This window comes from Marmota flaviventris, chromosome 1 (genome assembly GCF_047511675.1).
Source record: "Marmota flaviventris isolate mMarFla1 chromosome 1, mMarFla1.hap1, whole genome shotgun sequence".
Taxonomy (NCBI): domain Eukaryota; kingdom Metazoa; phylum Chordata; class Mammalia; order Rodentia; family Sciuridae; genus Marmota; species Marmota flaviventris.
In genome coordinates this window covers 58,164,414-58,188,795 of record NC_092498.1, presented here as the reverse complement: position 1 = coordinate 58,188,795, position 24,382 = coordinate 58,164,414, and the positions used below count along the sequence as shown (strand labels likewise).

The following is a 24,382-nucleotide window of genomic DNA, read 5'->3' as shown; positions in this document are numbered from 1 at the left end:
ATAGTATCATATCATCCACAAATAGTGATAATTTAAGTTCTTCTTTTCCTATTTTTATACCTTTAATTTCTTTTGTCTGTCTAATTGCTCTGGCTAGTATTTCAAGAACTAAATTGAATAGAAGTGGTGAGAGAGAGGGCATCCCTGTCTTGTTCCAGATTTTAGAGGAAATGCCTTCAGTTTTTCTCCATTTAGAATGATGCTAACCTGAGGCTTAGCATATATAGCTTTTACAATGTTGAGGTAAGTTCCTGTTATCCCTATTTTTTCTAGTGTTTTGAACATAAAGGGATGCTGTACTTTGTCAAATGCTTTTTCTGCATCTATCGAGATGATCATATGGTTCTTATCTTTAAGTCTATTGATGTGGTGAATAACATTTATTGATTTCCATATATTGAACCAGCCTTGCATCCCAGGGATGAATCCTACTTGATCATGGTGCACAATTTTTTTGATATGCCTTTGTATTTGATTCGCCAGGATTTTATTGAGGATTTTTGCATCTAAGTTCATTAGAGATATTGGTCTGTAGTTTTCTTTCTTTGAAGTGTCTTTGTCTGGTTTCAGGATCAGGGTGATGTTGGCCTCATAGAATGAATTTGGAAGAGCTCCTTCTTTTTCTATTTCTTGAAATAACTTGAAAAGTATTGGTATTAATTCTTCTTTGAAGGTTTTGTAAAACTCCACTGTATACCCATCCGGTCCAGGGCTTTTTTTGGTTGGTAGTCTTTTGATGGCTTCTTCTATTTCCTCCTTTGTTATTGGTCTGTTTAAATTGTGTGTGTCTTCCTGACTCAATCTGGGCAGATCATATGACTTAAGAAATTTATCGATATCTTCACTATCTTCTATTTTATTGGAATATAGGGTTTCAAAATACTTTCTAATTATCTTCTGTATTTCTGTAGTGTCCGTTGTGATATTGCCTTTTTCATCCCATATGTTAGTAATTTGAGTTCTCTCTCTTCTTCTATTCATTAGCATGGCTAAGGGTCTGTCAATCTTATTTATTTTTTCGAAGAACCAACTTTTAGTTTTATCAATTTTTTCAATGTTTTTTTTTGTTTCAATTTCGTTGATTTCCACTCTGATTTTAATTATTTCTTGTCTTCTACTGCATTTGCTGTTGTTTTGCTCTTCCTTTTCTAGGGTTTTGAGATAAAGTGTGAGTTCATTTATTTGTTGTTTTTTTCTTTTTTTTGAGGAATGAACTCCAGGAAATGAATTTCCCTCTTAAAACTGCTTTCATTGTGTCCCATAGATTCCGATATGTTGTGTCTGTATTGTCGTTTATCTCTAAGAATTTTTTGATTTCCTCCTTTATGTCTTCTGTAACCCATTGATCATTCAGTAACATATTGTTCATTTTCCAGGTGATGCAGGATTTTTCCTTCCTTCTTTTATCATTGATTTCCAGTTTCATTCCATTATGATCAGATAAGGTGCATGGTATTATCTCCACACCTTTATATTTACTAAGAGTTGCCCTATGGCATAATATATGGTCTATCTTTGAGTAGGATCCATGTGCTGCTGAGAAGAACATGTATCCACTTGATGATGATTGATATATTCTATATATGTCAGTTAAGTCTAGGTTATTGATTGTGTTATTGAGTTCTATAGTTTCTTTATTCAGCTTTTGTCTGGAGGATCTGTCTAATGGAGAGAGCGGTGTGTTGAAGTCACCCATAATTATTGTGTTGTGGTCTATTTGACTCTTGAACTTGAGGACAGTTTGTTTTATGAATGTAGCAGCACCATTGTTTGGTGCATACATATTGATAATTGTTATGTCTTCTTGGTGGATGGTTCCTTTTAACAGTATATAGTGTCCTTCTTTATCCCTTTTGATTAATTTAGGTTTGAAGTTGATTTTATTCGATATGAGTATGGCCACTCCTGCTTGCTTCCGAGGGCCATGTGAGTGGTATGATTTTTCCCAACCTTTCACCTTCAGCCTGTGTATGTCTTTTCCTATCATATGAGTCTCCTGAAGGCAGCATATTGTTGGATCTGTTTTTTTAATCCAGGTTACTAGCCTATGTCTCTTGATTGGTGAATTTAAGCCATTAACATTTAGGGTTACTATTGATATATGGTTTGTACTTCCAGTCATGCTTATTTATTTATTTTAATTTGGCTAGTTTTTCCTCTTTGGTTATTTTTCTCCCCCTTTACTGAGATACCTCCCACTGTTAGTTTTGGGTGCTGTTTTTCAATTCCTCTTCTTGTAGTATTTCGCTCAAAATGCCTTGCAGTGCTGGTTTTCTGGCTGCAAATTCTTTTAACTTTTGTTTATCGTGAAATATTTTAATTTTATTGTCAAATCTGAAGCTTAATTTTGCTGGATACAGTATTCTTGGTTGGAATCCATTATTTTTCAGCGTTTGAAATACGTTGTTCCAGGATCTTCTTGCTTTCAAGGTCTGTGATGAAAATCAGCCGTTAACCTAATTGGTTTACCCCTGAATATAATCTGCCTCCTTTCTCTCGTAACTTTTAATATTCTCTCCTTGTTCTCTATGTTGGATATCTTCATAATTATGTGTCTTGGAGTTGGTCTATTATGGTTTTGTATGTTTGGGGTCCTGTAGGCTTCCAGGATTTGGCAATCCATTCCATCTTTCATATCTGGGAAGTTTTCTAAGATTATTTCATTCAACAGATTGTTCATTCCTTTGGTTTGAACCTCTATACCTTCTTCTATCCCAATGACTCTCAAGTTTGGTTTTTTTATGACATCCCATATCTCTTGCATGGATTGCTCATGATTTTTTAACATCCTTTCTGCATTGACTATATTCTTTTCGAGTTGATAAACTTTGTCTTCATTATCTGATGTTCTGACTTCTATATGATCTAGTCTATTTGTAATATTCTCGTTTGAGTTTTTATTTTGGTTTATGGTTTCCTGCATTTCTAGGATTACTGTTTGATTTTTTTTTAATCTCTATCTCCTGGTAGAGTTCCTTCTTTGCAATTTGAATTTGCTTATGCAATTCGTTTTCAAAGTATTCGTTCATTGTTTCGACTTGCTGTCTAATGACTTCTCTAAGATTCCATTCCATCTGTGTCAGGTATGCCTTGAGTTCTTTCTCTGACCATTTTTCTGATGCCTCTAGGTTCTCCTGTAGATTTAAGTTGTCCTGCTGCATTGTTTGTATTCCTTTTTTCCCTTGATTTTTCATGTTCTTCATGTTACTTTCCAACTCTGTTTAACTGCTGTGTTTCTGTTTTCTCCTATAAATTTGTTTTGGTTTTGTATATCTCTGTGGTCTCTCCTTTGTGGTGGGAGACTATGCCTAGAAATGTTGGACTTTATTGTACTTTAAAGCTGATTCATTCAATTCATAAAAGGCTTCCTGATTCTGTATGCATATAGTGATTTGTTGTTTGGTCTTAGGACTTTATGTTTAGGTTAGGTGCTATGATGGTATGAGGGTTAGTATGTCTTGGCTACTTTGGAAGATTGTTCTACTGAAGGGGGATATTAACAGGTGATTGGATCAGGGTGTTTGGTAATAGCTAGGTATTTAGGAGCCCTATAAACAGCCTCGAAACATTCACCTATTTGCATTTAGACAATTACACGTAATGGAAGACGTAATGCTTGGGATGAAAGTTGGGGGGTAGGGGAAGGAAGGTGCTCTTAAAAAGAAAGAAGGAGAGTGAGATAGATAGAATAGAGGAGAATGGAAAGGACAGTAAAACTTGAAAAGGGAAAGAAAGAAAGAAGGAAAAGGGGAGAAAAAATCTAATAAAATAGAAATTTTTAAAAAACGAAGTCTTAGAGATCCATTTTCTTCTCTTCTAGTAGGCGGAGCTTTGCCCTCTGAGCCAAGCTTCTGCCCTCTATGTGCCGACAGCAATCCCTGTAAGGCAGCTCCTGGGAGTCTCTCAATCCTGTTAGTCCAGAGCCGTTTCACTTCTCCGGCCCTTCCCCCCCTTCCTCCTGCCAGCCAGCCAGGTCCTGCTCATCGGAGGCAGTTCCCCAAGGATCTGGTTACACTTGCAGCCCCACCGCGTGTCCTATTTCCCGAACGACTGAGCACTGTCTCTGTCATTCATCTAAGCCCCAGTGCTGTGGAGCGGTGATCTGGGATCCGACAGTTTAATTTTTCCGGACCCCTTTGGTGGGCACGCCCTCGGAAACTGGCGGCTAAGACCTTGGGTGTCGCCACTAGTGGTAAGGGGAGTTGGGGATCGAGAATCCCCTCTACTTCCCTCGGTCCCTACAGTCACGTCCACTCCGCTGGCGGTAGGAGGAGTTGGGGGTCGGGAGTCCCTCGGCCCCTACAGACAAGCCCACAGAGAGATTTTTGAGGTTTCTCGGCTGTTTGTATCTGGTGGGGGTGGGAGTCACACACCTGCTAAAGCGGATTCCGCTGGGAAGGAATCTCGTTGGCAGAACTCTGGTGACTTCACCTCTCTGCTATGGTGGGCCCCAGGCTCCTTGCTGGAGTGTCCGAAGAGAGGGGTGGGACTGGCCTGTCTCTGGTCTGACCCAATCTCGGTTGGTTTTGGTTCCTGGTTTGCTATTTCATGAAGGCTTGGTTACAGACCTCTTCATAGGGTCCCTGCGCCGCACCTGCTGAACCGCCTTGGAGGCTGGTCACTGCGCAGCGGCGGCTGGTTGCTGAGCCACGCGGCGGCGACAGCTATTGTTGTTGTTGTTCCTTTTTCATTTTATTTGAACAGAGGAAAAGAATAATATCCTTTGTAGAGTCTGACAGTATTTAAATCAGGAAATGCTGAAAAAGCGTTTGGCACAGTAATTAACACATGACCTTAATAAACGTTAATCGCTATATTTATAATATTATTACTGCCTTATGTCTTTTTTTGCATTATAATTCTTATTACACATATAGAGCACAGTTTTTCATATCTCTGTATATAAAGTATGTTCACACCAATTCATGTCTTCATACATGTACTTTGTATAATGATGTCCCTCACATTCCACCATCATTGCTAACCCCCTGCCCCCTCCCTTCTCCTCCTACCCCTCTGCCCTATCTAGAGTTTATCTGTTCCACCCATGCTCCCCCTCCCTTTTTTTTTCAGAACCTCTATCTCATTATCGAAGTGATCTTTTGTTTCCTGTGTTTTCTTTCTTATATCACCCTTTAGTTTGCAGAACATTTTAATCATGTACATCTTGAACTCCTTCTCTGAAATTTCTTCTACTGTGCTGGTCATGAATTCTAGTATTGTATTATCTTGGCTTCTTTGGGGTACTTTCCTTCCTTGTTTTTCCATGTTGTTCCTGCATTTTCCCTTCTAGCAGTGTGGACTGGAAGTTTTACAGTTTCTACCCTATAGACTCATAGTGTCCCTGCAGGTTTCCAATACTTCTCCTTTAAGGGGGAGATCAATATTAAGAGGAATCAATGCAAACAGTATGCAGCCTTAAACCAAATAGGTCCTATTAAGACATTCACAGTTCTGTTGCAATAGACAGAAATGATGTGCTCAATTATTATCTACAATATAAACAATAGGTTTGTGAAAGGGTCTACAGTTTCTAGTGGTGGACAAAGGGAATGGGGGTGAGGGATGAGATGTTAAGGAGGTAGGAGGTGAGGCTTTAGAGGTAGTAGATCTTGAGAAGTGTGTATGAGTGATCAGAAGAAGTTGGCTAGTAGCAGGAGAAAAGAGAGAAAGAGGTTCTCCAGTAAGAAAAAAGTGGGAAGAGAATAGAGAGAGTACAAAAAAAACATAAAAACAAAAAAAATCAGTTAGAAAAGAAAAAAATGTAACAATAGAAGATAAAAGAATATGTGACAAAACTGTAGTATATACTATTCAGACATCCCAGTCCTTAGTAGCTGATTGCACGGAAAGTACTTGGTTTCACAAATGTTGGGGATGTGAGGGCAGAAAAAGAGGGAGGAAGAAAGAGGAAAAAAAAAAAGAAAAAAATCTTGAAGGAAAATTCAATGATTGTTTCTGTTGGATCTTCTCATCCAGTAGGCGAAGGTGTTGTTTGCTGGTGCCTCCACCCACCCAGGGGTGAAGGTTATTAGCCTGGGAAGGTTAATCTTCGAGATGGAGCTCCTGGAGGAGGGGTATAGCACTTCCTGCCCCCATTGGAAGACTGTATCCCAAGGATCTCTTTTGGGGCCCACTCATGAGCTATGAGCACCTGGCCTTAGCCCCTTTGATTGCTTGTAGACCCCACAATTCCTGGTCTCTAATTTAGTCTCTAAACTGTATCTATCACACACCCCTCCCATTCTCCTTTCCATTCCTGTGGGCTGAATTCTGGGGCCTGTGCACCTGGTGCAAAAGCTGTTCTGTATCGGGCAGATCAAGACCAGGCTTTTAGAGCTACAGGCGGGCAACATAACTGCAGGCACTCTGCCGGGTTAGTGGTTGGGAGTGGGGCAGTGGGGGGGAATTATGGGGTACCTTGATATTGCTTATAGGCCCCAGCCAGTGTCACAAGATGTAAGTTGTCCCAACTAAAGATGGTGATGTCGGCAGTGGAGGTAACTCAAGATGGTGACGAAGGTATCGATGGAGGCAATCACTTTTGGAGATGGGGCCGCAAGGGTGGGTGGTGTGGTGGCATTGTGTGGTGCTTTCAGAGGTGCAGCGCTGTAGCATTCAGTGGGCAATATGATTCCCTACCCACTGGAGGAAGAAGTAGGCATAAAGAAGGTCAGATCCCAGTGTTCACCATGATATTACAAACCCAGACAGGTCTAGTCAAGCCTGAGAAGAAAGAGTACTCTAATCCACAAAGCAGAGCTTCATTACAAAATGCTAAGAGAGAAATCCAGAGATGATACCAAAGGCCAAAGACTTAGAATGTGTCAGAAGCAGCGAAGGTGAGGAGAGAGCAGGAGTCTGATAGCCTAGAAGCTTTTTCCCCTTGCTCTAAAGGTCAATCCTTGAGAACTGATTAAAAAAAAAAAAAACAGACACCCACCACCATATAGAAAGGCCCCAGCTCAGTGACGTTTTTAGCAATCTATATCTCACTTCAGGGTTCTAGGCAGCAGTCTAGGAGCTGGCATTGGAAAAATATATGTATCCTCATTTAAAATATGGGAATGATAAATCATTCTTCCTGTTATACAGAGCTCCCTATAAAGTAAACATATCTTTCACTGTGACTGGAAACATTCAATCCTGATATTTACTGTACGTCCAATAGAAGAGATGAATTAAACACTATTGATGATGTAGAGGGCTTAAGTTTGAATCCTATTGAGATAAAAGAGACATCCCCAGACCTCTTCAGTTTGAGACTATAAACCAAGCTCCAATGAATTTTTAACTTTAAAAAGAAATACCTTTTGTTCTTCACAGCAGTTTTAAGTTCTACTCCATGTTTTTTGTTGATACCAGTTACCTTCCTATTCTTAACAGTTAGAGTCACACTTATATTTTATTATGTATGTGCTATAATTAAACAATCATACCCATACAAACATACATACTATTTATTTACTTCTATTATCCAACTGTCAGCCCCAGATCTCTTCCAGTTCTTGGATCTGGTTGAAAGAATAATGTTCTGGGGCTGAAAAGGTTAAATATTCCCTTGGAGTAAAATGTTGGGTTCTGCAGCCTAGATTGGACATTTAAGATTATATGTTCACTTGCACACAATTGCCTTTTTCTCCCTGTTTTCCCCATGTTGTTATTCATTGCAGCAGTTATTCTGGGTACCTTTTCAGACTATAAGACCCTTGAGAGAAGGAATTAGATTTGTCTTAATCACTACTACCCCAGGACCTGGGCATAAATAATAGTTGCCTGCCTGAAGAGGCTATTTGCCAAGAATATGTAAAATCATTTTATATCTGGCCATTCAAAAAAAAATGCACCTCTTAAGACTCTCATCAGTCGCTGACAAGAATTCCCTTAACTGGGAATATATAACTCTAAAGTTCAACAACAGCAACAGAAATCGATGAAGTTTCTGCATTTCAGTTTACTGGGATTTTGCTGCCAGTTATTTCTAGAGGTGTCATTTTGACAACTCAGAATGCCAATACTTTAAGATAAGTTGGACCATTTCTTAAAGTTTGCGAGAACTCCAGTATTCACAAGACTATCAGTAGTAGGCTTCTAGCCATGTCCTGTAATACAAATATTTGTTGGTGAGTCTAGTTTTTGCATTTTTTCCAGCCTGTTTTGATCTTAATTATGGACCATGATTAATAAAATCACAAACCAGTCCTTTGTCTCAGATTACCTACATCAGTCTCATTGGTTCTTAGATAGTAAAAATAGTAAAAATTATACTCTATAATTATATAATGGTTAACAGAAGGGGGAGCAGCGACTATCCATAGCAACTTACCTACTAACAAGCAGGGTACTTATTCTTATATCATTTTCTATAAAATAGGGTAATAATAATAATAATACCCATCTTATAGGGTTGTAATGAGGTTTAAACCAGTTGATTCATATAAGACATTTAGAAGAGTGCCTGGCACATAGTAAATTCTCAATAAATGTTTGCTATTAGTTTTGCATTATTAATATATTTTAGGAAAACGAAGGTACTACTAGTTTTACTAATTTCCATCACAATATTTTTTTATTTTCTTCAACATTTGTTCAAACTACTAATCTCACTAGGGTTTCCAAACTCTAGGACACCTAAATGATGAGTCTAACTTTATATAAAAATGACAATGTCATTATTATCTAGGCATGAGCATGGATAACATGAAAATAGTGGGTAAGAACGAGATATTGAGTTCATCCTATATACTAGACCCATAGCTAACGTAAAGCATGTACATCTGGACCTCCCAATACATTGCTTGTCTTCATTATGGTATGTTTAGAAGTGCAAAAGTTGGACCATGGGTTGAGTGCGTTAGTACCTAGAGATAAGGACAGAGGACCCATATATACCCTTGTTCAAACTTCCAAACTGATCAAATGGCAAGGGTCAGAAAATGAATTTAGCACCAGTGCTCTACAAACATCAGAGGATTCATGCTGTGATCACCCATATTTCAAGAGAGACTGGATCCAAATAGTCTTTGGTGACATTCTGTATAGGACTGGAGCTGTGAGCTGCAACTCAGATGGATGCCAAAAAGGAAAATGCTGGGTCCAGCAAGAGTGAACTTACACAGAGTCACTAATGGGAATAGTCAGTAGCCCAAAGGATTCCAAAGTTAATCTGGATTCCAGCTGAAAGCAATACCAAGGGAGAGTGGTGGCCAAGCAGTGGATTAAGTCTGCAAAAAGAAGGCCCCAGCCACTGCCTTTCCTAACATCACTTGCTTTCCATCAAAGTGACCCATTCTCTTGAAACATGACTCAAACTTGCCTTTAAGAGTTTAGCAAAAGCAATTTACACAGCCAGAATGAGGCTGTATTAGCTTTTCCACTGCTGTGACTAAAAGACTCACCAGAACAATTTTAGAGATGGAAAAAGTTTATTTCTGGGCTCAAGACAGCCACTTCCATTCCTTGGGGCTTGAGGTGAGGCAGAACATCATGGTGGAAGAGTATGGTAGAAGGAAGCATCTCACATGATGATCAGAAAGCAGAGACACTACTAGCCACACCCTACCAACCCTTATCACTCAATTAATCCCTATCAGGGGATTAATTCACCGATTGGGTTAAGGCTCCCATAACACAATCAGAGGTAAAATATCAAGACACATAACAAGCAGGCTCCAAATAAGATCAAATGTTGGTCCCAATAATAAACCATGCAGCTAATCAGGGAATTAGGATAGAACTATGTTGCAAGCTGAGAAGACCCAGCAGAAATACCTGAAAGGCACAGAGGCAGAAGACAGAACAGAGAGGATATGTGAAGAGAACTCTACTCATTATCTTAGTCCAATTGGGCTTCTATAACAGTACCTTAGGCTGGGTACTTAACCTATATAAATTTATTTCTCATATTTTCTGGAGGCTGGAAAGTCTGAAATCACCCTGTCAAAAGATCCAGTGTCTGTTGAGGGTCCACTTCCTGGTTTGATGATGGCTGTCTTCTCATTATATGACAGAGAACAGATACTTACTTTCTGGCTTCTTTTTATAAAGGCATTAATCCCATTCATAAGGGCTTTACCCTTGGATCTAATTGCCTGCCAAATTTTGCACCCCAAATACCAAAACACTGGGGTTAGATTTCAATGTATGGATTTTGGAGAGATAAAAACATTCAGCCCATAATATCCACCATCTCTAGCTTTAAAGATGGAAAGGAGCCATGTAAGGAATACAAGCAGCCTCTAAAACTCAGGAAAGACAAGAAAATAGATTGTTCCCTTGAGCTTCCAGAAAGTAGTCCTACCAGCACCTTGATTTTTAGCTGCCTGAGACCCATGTTATAGTTCCAATCTACAGAACAATAAGATATTACATGTTTGTTTAAAGCCACTAAATTTGTGGTGATTTTTTTCAGCAGTAATAAAAAATGAATACACATTACAACTGAGGAAAGATTTATTTTGTTTGTTTATTCTTTAGTTTTAAAAAAAAAAATAGCATCAGGGCTGGGGTGGTGGCTCAGTGGTAGAGCGCTTGTCTAGCATGTGTGAGACACTGGGTTCGAGTCTCAGCATCACATATAAATAAATGAATAAAATAAAGGTTCATCAACATCTAAAAAACTTTTTTAAAATAGCATCACTAATGAGCCATTCTTTTACATCATCAATGTATCTTTACATTTGCATGTGTATTTCCATTTTTCTTATTCATCACATCTGTATCTGAAACCTCCATTCTGGGAATTTTTTATTAATTAATTTATTGATTTTAATTAGGTATATATGACAGCAGAATGCATTTTGATTCATTGTACACAATTGCAGCACAACTTTTCATTTCTCTGGTTGTACACGATATAGCGTTGCACCATATGTGCAGTCATATATGTACCTAGGGTAATGATATCCATCTCATTCCACCGTCTTTCCTGCCACTATGCCCCTTCTCCACCTCTCCCTCCCCTTTGCCCAATCAAAGTTCCTCCATTTTTCCCATTCCCCTCCCACAACCACCCCATTATGGGTCAGCATCCACTTATCAGAGAAAACATTTGGCCTTTGGTTTTTGGGGATTGGCTTATTTTACTTAGCATGATATTCTCCAACTTCATCCATTTACCTGCAAATGCCAAGATTTTATTCTCTTTTAATGCTGAGTAATATTCCATTGTGTATATATACCACAGTTTCTTTATCCATTATCTATTGAAGGTCATCTAGGTTGCTTCCACAGTTATTGTGAACATTGAGGAAAATTTTAACCTAGATTGTGTTTGACTTTTTAAAATCAACAAAAACCACAGTTTTCACAAATGATAGTTCTTTTGTATGTAAAAACCAACTTGCCAGAGAAGGGGAGTAGGCAGGGTTGGAGGATGAACAATGTATTTCATATTCTTTTTATTCCCCAGAGCTGTGGCCAAGTTAAGTAATCCAGACCAAAGCCCAGATCATGGCTGCTCTAGATGCCCTCGGTTTCCATTTAGAAACTCTAAGCTCTGCTCATTGTTATACATTGCTCTCCATCAAGAATTAAGATCCTCTGAATTTATCAATAATTCAAATGAGCAGCATCTTGGAATTTAAAATGCTTTAGATCATCCCAGTCTATCTTTCCATCAACATACCCCAGTCTCTGTTGTAAAGTGGTGAATGAATCACAATAGACTTATAAATGCCAAGAAGGAACCTGGGCCCATAGTTAAAAGGATGAAAACATAGAGCCCCAAGAGAAGGAAAGCCCACCACACACAGAAAACAAATTCGAGCTCCCTGCTTAGTTTCCAAAGCCTCTGTCAGTCCTGTCAGGCTGAGACAACTCTGGGTCCCATTTTCAAAGCAAAATTACCTTCTGGACATTTCACTGGCTGGTTAAGACTGGATGAAATTTCGTTTTAGTCAAAGGAACACATTGTACCGACTGAGGCATTGTTCTTTGAATATCATACTGGTCGAGGCTTTATCTATAAACTTTGGGCTACTGCTGTTAGAATTTGAAGTTGAAAGATGTGTGAAAATCTTTTGACAGAACATTTAGCATGCTGACTCCTTTTACCCTCTCTTGACGTGATTTTTGTCCAAACCTTTTTTGAAACCTATTGCCTCTTCCAATTCAGTTTCTCTGGGGACAGTGCCTCGTTCTAATACACCAGCATTCTCAACAAACACACGTTACTGGAAGATCTTACCATAGATTAGCCATAGTCTATCTCAAATTTTTAAAGTCTGGATAATTTTTTTAAGGAGCAGCAAAAAGCATGGAAGACTTAAAAAATTGTAAGACATGTCTGATGAGAAAAGGGAGCAACAATTTTTTTAAAAAATCAAATAATTTTCCTTGGCAATCTTTTCCTTTAGCAGTTGTTTTGTATGCAATAACTAAGTCACATGGGGGTCCTTATAACCTTGATCTGAAACATCTAAGAGGTGAGGAGATTGGAGAGAGGAAATGACACCAAAGAGGGAAGGAACAAACATAAGAACTTTCAGCTTCAAGATTTTGTAATCCTGAACCAAAGCCGCTGTTCTGCACTTTCAATAAGGTAAAACAAACAACCAAATAAAAAATAAATAAAATTCAGTGCCTAGGCTAGATCATGGCTGCCCTGAGTGATACTACAACCCTCCTCTGCAAAAATATTGCAACTGCAACTCCATTGCTTATACAACTGTTCTTAAAACTGTATGAGGATCAGAATGGGGGCATACACACACAGGAGGAGACAAAGAGAGAGACTAAATTGTGTGGAAACTTAGGTGCCTATTAAAATATGTGAATGTGAGTCTGGGGTTGAGTAGTCTTTCCTTTATGAGTGTATTTTAAGCAAGGACTCATTTTCCTGAAGCTTAGTTCCACTTCCAATGTCTATAGTATGCAACATTTATTTTGCTCTGTGTTTTTCTTGAACAGCTTTTGCCATTTGAAGTTTCAAAAGCATTAAAATATTACTTTTAAGTATATGTGGAATTTAAAGCAAGAATGGGTATCCTCACCTTGTTCCTGATCTTGGAAGTAAAGCTCTCAGCTTTACTGCATTGAGTGTGATGTCCGCCGTGAACTTTTCACCTGTGACCTTTATCATGTTGAGGCAATCTTGCTCTATTTCTCAATTGTTGAGAATTTTTGCATCTATATTCATATATATATATATATATATATATATATATATATATATATATATAAAGTATATATATATGTATATACATATATATATACTTTTATCATTAAAGGGTGTTTAATTTTGTCAAACACATTTTCTTCATATATTGAAAAGATCATGTAATTTTAAACATTATTTGTTATTGTAGTGTATCATGTTAATTGATTTTTTAATTTTTTTAAAATTTTTGTACATATAGATGGACAGAATGCCTTTATTTATTTTTACATGGTGCTATTTTTACATTTGCCACTGAGCTATATAGCCCCAGCCCACATTAATTGATTTTTTTTGTGTGTTGAATCATCCTTGCATCACAGATAAATCCTATGTGGCAATGTATATGGTCCCTTTAATATGCTTTTGAATTTAGTTTGTCAGAATTTTGTTGAGGATTTTTTCATCTATATTCATCGGGGATATTGGCTTCAAATTTCTATTTTTTGTGGTGTTTTTGTTTGGCTTTAACATCAAGATAACACTGTTCTTACAAAATGAGTTTGGAAGTATTCCCTCTTCTTTGATTTTTAAAATAAGTTTGAGAAGGATTAGACATTAATTTTCTTTAAATGTTTGCTAAAATTCACCAGTTTACTGGAAGTCCTAGCTTAAGCAGTTAGGAAAGAAGAAAAAATAAAAAGGTATCTGAATTAGAAAGGAAACAGTAAAATTGTCCTTTTTGCAGATGACATTCTCTTATAGATAGAAAATCCTAATGACTCCACCAAAACAAAAAAAAAATTGTTAAAACTATTAAATTCAGTAAAGTTATAGGATACTAAATCAACATACAAAAATCAATTATGTTTATGTACACTAACAATGAACTGTTTGGAAAGAAGATAAGGAAAACCACCTTATTTATAATAGCACCGAAAAGGTTATTCTTAGGAATAAACTTAACTAAGGAGGTAAAAGACTTACATTAAATACCATAAATTATTGATGAAATTAAGAAAAATAAAAACAAATGGAAAGATAGCCCATGTTCATGAATTAGAAGACTTCATATTGTAAGAAAGTCCACACTATACAAAGTAAGCTGCAGATTCAATGCCATTCCTATCAAAATCCCAATGGCATTTTTTACAGAAATAGAAGAGGGTGAAACAATTCATATGGAATCACAAAGGACCCCAAATAGCCAAATCAGTCTGAAGAAAGAAATTAATGCATCATACTTCCTGATTTCAAAACATATTACAAAACCAAATAACTTAAAAAATAATAGTACTAGATATATAGGCCAATGCAAGAGAATAGAGAGCCCCCAAATAAATCTATATGTCTATGGTCAACTAAAAACACCAAAAACATAGGCAAAAAAAAGAGAGACAAATGAGGCAAATCAAACTAAAGAGCTTCTGCACAGTAAAGAAAAACAATCAACAGAATGAAAAGGCAACCTATATAATAGCAGAAAATATTTTCCAAGCATATATCTAATACTAGGTTAATTTCCAAAAAGTCTAAGAATTTCCTACTACCTGATAGCAAAAACAAAACAAAAACAAACTGATTTTAAAATGGGCTAAAAACAGTAAATATACATTTCTCAAAGGAAGACATACAACTAACCAATAGGTATATGAAAATATTCTGAATGTTACTAATCATGAAAATGCAAATCAAAACTACAATAAGATGCTACCTCATATACATTAGAATAGCTACTGTCAAAAAAGAGGGGGTACGGGGTGTGGTGGTACACATGTGTGATCACAGAGGCTCAGGAGGCTAAGGCAAGAGGATCACAAGTTCAAAGCTAGACTGAGCAAAAGCAAGGCACTAGGCAACTTAGTGAGACCCTATCTCTAAATAAGAATACAAAAAGGGCTGGGGATGTGACTCAGTGGTTGAGTATCCCTGAGTTCAATCCCCAGTACCAAAAAAAAAGAGGGGGAAAGGTGTTAGTGAGGATTGCAAAAGGTGCATCCACTGTGGAAAACAGTATGGAGGTTTCTCAAAATATGAAAACAAGAATTATCATATGATCTAGCAATCCCATTCCTTGGATTTATCCAAAAGAATTGAAATGAAGATCCCAAAGAGATATTAGCACTCCTATGTTCAGCACAGCACTATTCACAATAACCAAGATATAAAAACAACCTAAATTCCCATGGACTGATGAGTGGATAAAGAAAATGTAATATATACATACCATGGAATATTATCTATCCTTAAAAAAGAAAATTCTGCAATTTACCATATGCGTGAAATTTGAGGACATTACACTAAGTGAAATAATCCAGTCAAACAATGACAAATACTGCATAATCCCACTTACCTGAGACGTCTAAACTAGTCAAACTCATAAGATTAGAGTGCAATGATAACTGCCAGGGGCCGAGCGGGGAGGAGAAATGAGGAAATTACTAACCAACGGGCATAAAATTCCATTTATACAAGAGGGAAAATTCAGAGATCCACAGAACAATATTGTGTTTAGTTAACCATTTAAAAATTAGTTTAGGGCTGGGTTGTAACTCAGTGGTACAGCGCTTGCCTAGCACATGTGAGGCACTAGGTTGGATCCTTAGCACTGCATAAAAACAAATAAATAAATGAAAAGGTATTGTGTCCATTTACAACTAAATTTTTTTAAATTTTGTTTAGGGTGTAGATCTAATGTTAAATGTTCTGACCACAACAAAATAGAATTAAGGTGGAAAATGCTGTATTAAGGATCACATTCTATTTTAGGAAAGTGACTAGATATGGGTATGCTGTTTTCAGGGATTCTTTGGGGCTTGAGAGAAGGAATTATATTTCTCCTATGGTCAGCAAACCATACTAAGAATTGAAATGCTGGTAGCCAGATTGGTACAAGATTTCTGACCTTACCTAACTTCATCCTACAGTGACTTTCCTTAAGTCCTGTGGTTAGTCAAGGCAGAGAGTGAATATGCCACCCTTTTTGTACCTCCCATGCAGAAAAACATTTAGTTAGCTCATGAATTATTTTTATAAGTACAATTATTTCTCATAATATGTATATGGAACATCAATTGAATACAAATTTACTACTAAATATGAATAACATAAGGTAAATTAGGGGTATCCACTCAATAGTCTGGAACTGGGCTCCCTGGTTTACAAATAAAGTTATGGTTTTGGCACACGGGGGTGGTCTAGAGGCTCATGAAGAACTCCTTTGCTTTGGGTATTATCCTGGCTGAAGCAGATACTGCTAGGAGAATCGTGACAGGTGCACCACACAGGGTCCTGTACGTATGGCCATGGAGGAAAATGGTCTTTTCTTCTCTTGACATCCTGTGTCCTCATAAGCCAGTAGAACAGAATAGAGAGCCCAGAAATAAATCTAAACATAGATGGTCAATTAATTTTCACCAGGAGCACCAAAAGAACACAAAGGGGAAAGGCTAGTCTCTTTAATAAATGATGCTGGGAAAACTGGATTTCCACATGCAAAAGCACGAAATTGAATCTTTATCTCACACTATAAACAAAAAAACAACTCAAAATAGATAAAAGACCTAACTGTAAGATCTGAAACCATAAAACTCTTAGAAGGAAAAGCCTGACATTGGCTTTGGCAATGATTTCTTGGATATCATACCAAAAGCTTATATAACCAAAGCAAGTATAAAAATAGAATTACATCAAAAGCTTCTGTACAGTAATGGAAACAATCAACAAAATGAAAAGGCAAATCCACAGAGTGGGAAAAAATATTTGCAAAAAACATCAAATACAGAGTTGATATCTATGATCTATGAAGAACTCATGCAACTCAATAGCCAGAAAAAGTATAACCCAATTTAAAAATAGGCAAAAGATTTAAATAGACATTTTTTCAAAGGTGACATAAAAATGGCCAACAGATACATGAAAAGGTGCTCAACATCATTAATTATCAGGGAAATGAAAATCAAAACCATCATGACATCCTATCTTACACCTTTGAAGATAGCAATTATCAGAAACACCAGAGATAACAAGTGTTGGTGAGAGTGTGGGGAAAAAAAGAACCCTTGTACAGTATTAGTGGGAATGTAGCTTGGTGCAGCCATATGGAAAACACAATGGAGGTTCCTAAAGAAATTAAAAACAGAACTTCCTTGTGGCACAGTAATCCGTTTTCTGGGTATACACTCAAAGAAATGAAATCACCACCTTGTAAAGACCCCTGAATTCTCATGTTAATTGCAGCATTAGTCACAGTAACCAAGATGGAGAAACAAACTAGGTGTCCATCAGTGGATGAATGGATGAAGAAATCGTAGTGTGTTAAACAATATTACTCAGCTTCTTAAAAAGAAAGGAATCCTGCCATTGAGTGCAACACAGATGGAGCCGAAGGATATTATGCTAAGTGAAATAATCCAGACACCGAAAGAAAAATATTGCATGATCTCACTTTTATGTGGAATCTAGTGACTAAAACAGTATTTACCTGAATTGGGGTGGAAGGAAGGAGAAAAATGCGAATATGCAGGTGAAAGTATACAAATAGCAAATATGTAGGATAAACAAGTCAAGAGACACTAGGATTATAGTTAATAATACCATTTAGGGGATTTTTGCTAAATGAGTGATTTCTGCCCCTGCTGTTCTTGCCACAAAGAGGAAAAATAACTATAGATGTGAGATGATGGATCTGTTCATTTATTCCACTGTAGCAACAACTTTACCATATGCATGTATCTTAAAGCATCATGTTGTATGCCTTAAATATACATAATGATATTTATTTTTTAAAAATATTATGTCTGGGATGCAGTACAGATTTAAGCACATGGAAATACACCTAAGCCAAGACCTCTCCTACAAATTTCAGACACGTTTGTGACCTGTTCAGTATTGTAATTATTGAAATTTTCATTAAAACTATGTTAATTATCATCCAAAAAAACTAGTTAAAAGAATAGTTTAAAGAAATAGCTTCATTAAAACAAAACAAGAACCTTATTGATTTGTGTCTATTTTTATCCAAAGCAGAAATATATATATATTAATAAAGTACACACATACACACATAAACAGACAGAAAAGCATGTGCAATCTTAACAGGAATATATACCTCTTACACATATGAAAATACCTAAGTAAACCCCACCATCATGCCCCCCTACAAGAGTGAGGGCCTAATTAAAATAATATATGTTCTATGATTATATAATTTTATCAAAATGGATTCTACTGACACGTATAAGTAAGAAGAACCAATTTTGTAGAAGTAAAATAAAAACATGCCTATGGTAGGTGGAAAAAAAATATTTGGCTTATGCATAGCCAACTTAAAATATCAAGCCAAAAAAAAAGAGATGGGTTTTCTTGTAAAATGTGTACAAAACCAAATACACTCTATTTATACATTTATATAACAAAAACTCTTTAATTCCCACTTCATATGTTTAGAATTTATAATGAATTTAATCTTCTCAGCATTACATATAAGATGAAATTCTGACTAGGTGAAATACTAGTGCAAACAAAAGAAATATTTATACATTAAAAACTAACAGCTTTTAAGTGTCACTTTCATTTTAGTAGTTGTCACACTCAAATAAATTTCTAATTATAAATATCCAAAGCGATGTTAAGCCTGCCAAGATTCTATCTGTTCTGAGTACCAAAACCAATAGTCTAAAGTGACTTCACATGCACTGTTATTGTGTACATGTGGAGGATTATAGCATAGTCAAGTTCAAATCCTGGTTCTACAACAAGGGGGCTTTGTATTGAGTAAGCTATTTAAAATTTCTGCATCTTCGTTTATTCATATGTAAAAATAATAGTAATAAATAAAATCAATGTTGGCAAAGAAACAAAGAATGGCAATCCTCTATCCCTCTTCCTGAGGTATGAGCCAGCTGAGAGATAGTGAGGAGCTGTCAGATGGAAATTAAACTAGTTCCTTTATTATAAGAAAGGCTAGATTATAAAATCCTTTGGCCAAAAGAACTTCCTCACCTGTATCTCAGAATTAGGCATGCTTATCTTCCTAGTCTTGGTCAGTGCTATGTATTCACGTGTTGGAGGCTTGGTCCCCAGTGTGGTGATGTCAGAGTAGTACTTTGTAAGAGATGGGGCCTAGTGAAAGGCCTAGGGTCAGTGGGGGACCTGCCCTAGAAAGGGAGTACTGGTCTCCTAGAGTGAGTCTTCCCAAAAGTAAGTCATTATAAAAGGCAGAGCCTGACCCCAGAGTGTCAGTATTTCAAGGAATTTGGACCCTAGTCTATATCAAAGGTCATCTAGCAGTGCTTAGAGACCAGAGGTACATTTAACTTTTTACATCCTAAATTCTGATTTTCATTATATTTGGCTATTAACCCTCAAACTTGGGCAGATTAGCAAGTGATATTACGCAAGTAAGCATTTTCCCACTTGTTTGGTATCATATTCTGTAAAATATATTTCTTCACTTACTATGTAGCTCATCCATGCATGTCTGGATGGACTTTTAATCATCTGCTTACCACCATGATCCAGGTTTTCACAGCTAACTCAGCACTATGTGCTTCTTCAGGCAAATGAGTAGCTTGGCAGAATACAGAGACTTTCTCATCACCAAACACAACTTTCTAATTCTTTGGAGAGTTCAGTGTTTATTTATATTTTCTCTTAATACCCCCCATCAATCTAAGGGGTGTCATATTTTTCATGACCCCAAGTTAAATCCCCATAAAATTATATTGGTTTTAAACCAAAATTTTTCAAGACGCAATTTGTTTTCTCCACCACACACTAAAGGATAGAATGTCATGTCCCGGGTTATCTAGGGACTCCATTTTTCTAGAAGTAAACTAAGGCAAAAATATTGTACCTTTTTCCAGAAAACTCGTATTGCTCCATTTTGTCAGCCATGAGCTGATGAAGAAGCTGGGAGAACGAGTTGTCTATCTCTTTTACCAGGTGTTTAGAGTAACAATCCTTGTGTGAAAGTTCCCCCTCCATAGCCTGGCAGCGTTTGTTGGCATCAATTTCTTCAACTACTGTATGCTTGAATAATTGATAGAGTCAAGTGAATGCAGGTTCCTTTTTTCACCAAGTTCCCCTTGAGTGCTTCAGCAACATGAGGCAATTTATCATGCTTTTTGTGCAACAGTGCATAGACTTTATAAAGAATGAATTTAGACTTTCTCTTCCTGTTCAAAAAAAATAAGCAGTTCTCAGGTTCACAACACTAAAAGCCCTGATTGGGATAGTTGGACCAGCAATATTAGCTGGCCCAAGTAACTCAAGTCATAGACCCCCCCTGTTGCTTTTTTCATCTTACTTCATTTTCTTTTGGAGAAAGACCCAATTACCAAGGTTTGTGGATTTTTCCACAGAGATTACATTCAGCTCTTTAGCAAAAAAAAAAAAAAAAAAAAAAATGCCAGGGCAATTAGTGGCTCTGGGGAACCATTAGCCATTTGTGTACTCTTTCAGAAGAGCCCATTGTGGGGTGGGCAGGCTCTGCACAGGGCTTCCTTTTAGAATGTGAACACTTCTTAACCATTTGGAACATGCTTAAAATGAAAATCAACAGTGACACCCTCACAAGGACACCTTTGTTATATATTCTAGATTAGAAGATATCATGGCAGCATACAGGAAGCCCATCTGTTCATCATTCCCTGTTCACCTCCAGCTTGTGAGGGATCATGTCTCCTCAGCATTCAAGAATGTTCTCTGATATACTTTCAGGAAACCTGCTGCCAAGAAGAAGGAATATATAACTGCAAGGAAGATAGTCATTTCCTGGGTGGCATTCTAATAAGAAACCCATTTTGGGATAATAGCTCAATTGGAACTAATTTTCCATTATCCCTTGTGGTCAAGAAATAGCCTGTGTGAATTAATCAAATGTTCTGGTGCCTTGTATACTGTTATGGTTTAGATGTGAGGTGTCCCCCAAAAGCTCACAGGCGAGACAAAAATGATTGGGTTTTGAGAGCCTTAACCCAATTGGTGAATTAATCCCGTGATAAGGATTAACTGAGTGGTAACTGAAAGCTGGTAGGGTATGGCTGGAGGAGGTGGAGCATTGGGGGCATGCCTTTGGGGGTATATATTTGGTATCTGGAGAGTAGAGTCTCTGCTCTCTCATCATCATGTGATCTGCTTTGCCACACTCTTCCGCCATGATGTTCTGCCTCACTTTGATCCCAGAATGGAGCAGGCCTTCTGTGGACTAAGAGCTCTGAAACCTTGAGCCCTCAAGTAAACTTTTCTCGCCTAAAATTGTTCTGGTCGGATCCTTTAGTCACAGCAGTGAAAAGGCTGCTAAAACATATTACTCTACTGTTCAGTGTTGGTGCTACATCTGAGAGTTGATCAATTTGTAAAGAATTGAAATAATTATGAAGCCAAGAGGAATATTATTTAATCTTTCATTGACTGAGAGGAATCTTGCAGGTACTTCTCAAGATTGGGAGCAGCTGTTAGTTTCTAGTGGCTATGCAAATCATGCAGGTTAAAAAGGTGCTGGTTAATAGAATGCCAGAAAACAGAATTATTATAGCACTCAAGCATTAATGCAGAAGATAATAGTCATGCCATTCTGAAGAAAGCAACAGAGTTGGAACTACTTTAATGGCTTAAATCAAGTATACTAAAGTTTGGGAGACTTGCTTTCAAAGACAAAACAAAACAGTCCAGTAGAAGGATCGGGAGAAGAAAATGTATGTTTGATGAACATCACCAAAAAGAAAAAACTCATGCCAGAGCCATAACGTTTTTAAACTTTTTAATGCATTTGCGAGGATGTTTTGATCCTACGAGATAACTGTAGATTTTCTAATCAGATAAATTAGGGCTCAAATCCCTCATGACAAGGAAAAGTTGATAAGAAGCAGATGGACAACCTGGACATTTTATAGTGTCCCGTAGCCTAAAGGAGACCTAGGCTTCCCTTGCTAAATAGACCTAAATATTTTTCTGTAGGAACCCCAAATCCTGGCATTGTTAGTGAAGTTTTAAGATGTCTCTAAACATCCAGTTTCCTTAGATTGTGAAAAATAAATATTGTGTTTCAAAAATTCTGTGTTTAGCCAGGCGAGGTGGTATATGTCTGTAATCCCAGTGGCTTGGGAGGCTGAGGCAGGAAGATCACAGGTTCAAAGCCAGCCTCAGCAATTTAGTGAGACCCTAAGCAACTCAGCAAGACCCTGTCTTTAAATAAAATATCAAAAACCAGCTGGGTATATGGCTTAGTAGTTGAGTGCCCCTGGGTTCAATCCTGAATTTACAACTTTCAGCAAAATACCCTTTGCATAAGATATAGTTAGAAATTATTTTATCTATCTTCCCATATTCTTCACTTAAAATTTTATTGAACAAGCCATATACTTTGAAAATAGGGAACCATGGATTGTCATGCATATTTTCCTGTGGTTTTAGTTTCTGAGTGTTAATTCTACTTCAGTTCTTTTCATTTCAATTTATAACTCAAGAGTTCCCAGGAATGGAAATCTTAAAGATAGTCTACCCTTAGGACAGGAAGACCTTGAGCAAATGTGTCTTCGTTAATGTCACCATTCTACAAACACCCTGCTGTGGTGAAGTTGTCCTATTAGGCCCAATAACCTGTCTGAGCTTGGGTCATTTCGTGATTTCTATTAATTTTAGCTCTACTGTGACCTACGTTATTCTTCAGGTACTCCCCGTTTTTTTATATAAGAAAGTATTGTCTTGCAGATAAAATGTATTTACTAGCTGGGTGTGGATTACACACCTGTAATCCCAGCAATAGCTGAGGCAAGAGGATCACAAATTCTAGCCCAGCCTCAGCCACTTAGTGAGACCCTATCTCAAAAAATAAAAAGGACTGAGGATGTGGCTCAGTGGTAGTGCACTTGCTAGCATAACAAGAAACCTTATGTTTGATGCCTAGTATCATCAAAAACAAAAAGTATTTACTACATAAAAAAAATCATTTCAAATATATTTAAAATACGCCAACTAATTTAGAAGTGTTTCTCCAAACTATAGTTCAGATTCAAAGATCTTCTGCACTGCCCCAAATAAAGTGAATCTTGCTGTAGGAGTAGGGGTGGATCACAATGTCAATGTACTTTTCACAGTGATTCAAAGTCAATACACACCCTGGTACTTTCCATGTTATCCTAATCCCTTATCTGGCTACTGTCATAGCTCTTCAAAGCCAGCCTTGAATTGCCGTTCTGCAGTGTTAGAATTCCTAATGGTCTATTTGCAATAGAAGCCTCCCCAAAAATGTACTCAAAAATCCAATTTCTTAATATTTTCTCATATATCAATCTACCTTAGCCTCTCAGAATACATGGGCTTACCATAAAGTACATTCCCAGAGTCCTCTCTGCTGCAGAGGCTGGGCTGCTTTCAAGTTTACCAGGAAGACATACATACACACACACACACACACACACACACACACACACACGTGCCCAAGGGCTCAGAGTGGAACAGTGATGAGGTTTGTTGCTGTCTACCTCAAGATGGATTTTAAATAATGGTTTGACCAACAATGGAAATATTTGCTAAAATAAAATGCTAACTTTTTGTTCTTTTGTTTTTTCCCCTCTCTCTCTCTCTTCAAGCTGCCTGCCTTGTGCTCGGCTGTATGATTTTCCCTGATGGCTGGGATTCAGATGAAGTAAAGCGGATGTGTGGAGACAAAACAGACAAGTACACTCTTGGGGCTTGTTCAGTCCGCTGGGCATACATCCTGGCTATTATTGGAATTTTGGATGCGCTGATCCTCTCGTTTCTAGCATTTGTGCTTGGTAACCGACAAGACAGCTTGATGGCAGAGGAACTGAAGGCAGAAAACAAAGGTGAGATCCCGTTAGGGAGCTCTCACTGTATGCACACACACACACAAAAAAAAAAAAAGTACTCTCATTCTTTCCCATGAAGTTACTAGTGCTTCCCTCTGGTTCTAGTTTGCTGTTCTGTTAATACTGTCTAATTACCAGACTTTCCCTCAGACTTAACTATAGAAATTTGCACAAACACTTAACTTTCTGAGGCATCTCTCTGTGGCTGCCTAAGTCTGTTATTATTTAAATGCATTTTTCCAGTTTCTTGTTCTCTTGTTCTCTGAGTTCAGGTTTGCCATCAGTTAATGGCTAAGATGAAACATTGTGGGGGAGTCCATTTAGTTGAATGGGAAGTGTTTCCATGTGTTCAGTTATTTTCCAGGGTTCAATGAATGTCTGGGAAATCTCTAAAGTCATCACAATCACTTTATTTGAATTCAAACTCATCTCAGAGACAAGCAGTGACACT

At 37.4% G+C, this 24,382-nt stretch overlaps 1 protein-coding gene across 1 annotated transcript in view; it reads left to right on the top strand.

Moving 5' to 3' along the window:
* The window catches only part of Lhfpl3 (LHFPL tetraspan subfamily member 3), a 511,123-nt gene that overhangs the window by 332,073 nt on the left and 154,668 nt on the right, over positions 1–24,382 (top strand). The window contains exon 2 of the mRNA XM_071613246.1: positions 23,692–23,928. Coding sequence (XP_071469347.1) covers positions 23,692–23,928 — 237 coding nt within the window. The remainder of the gene's footprint in view (positions 1–23,691; positions 23,929–24,382) is intronic.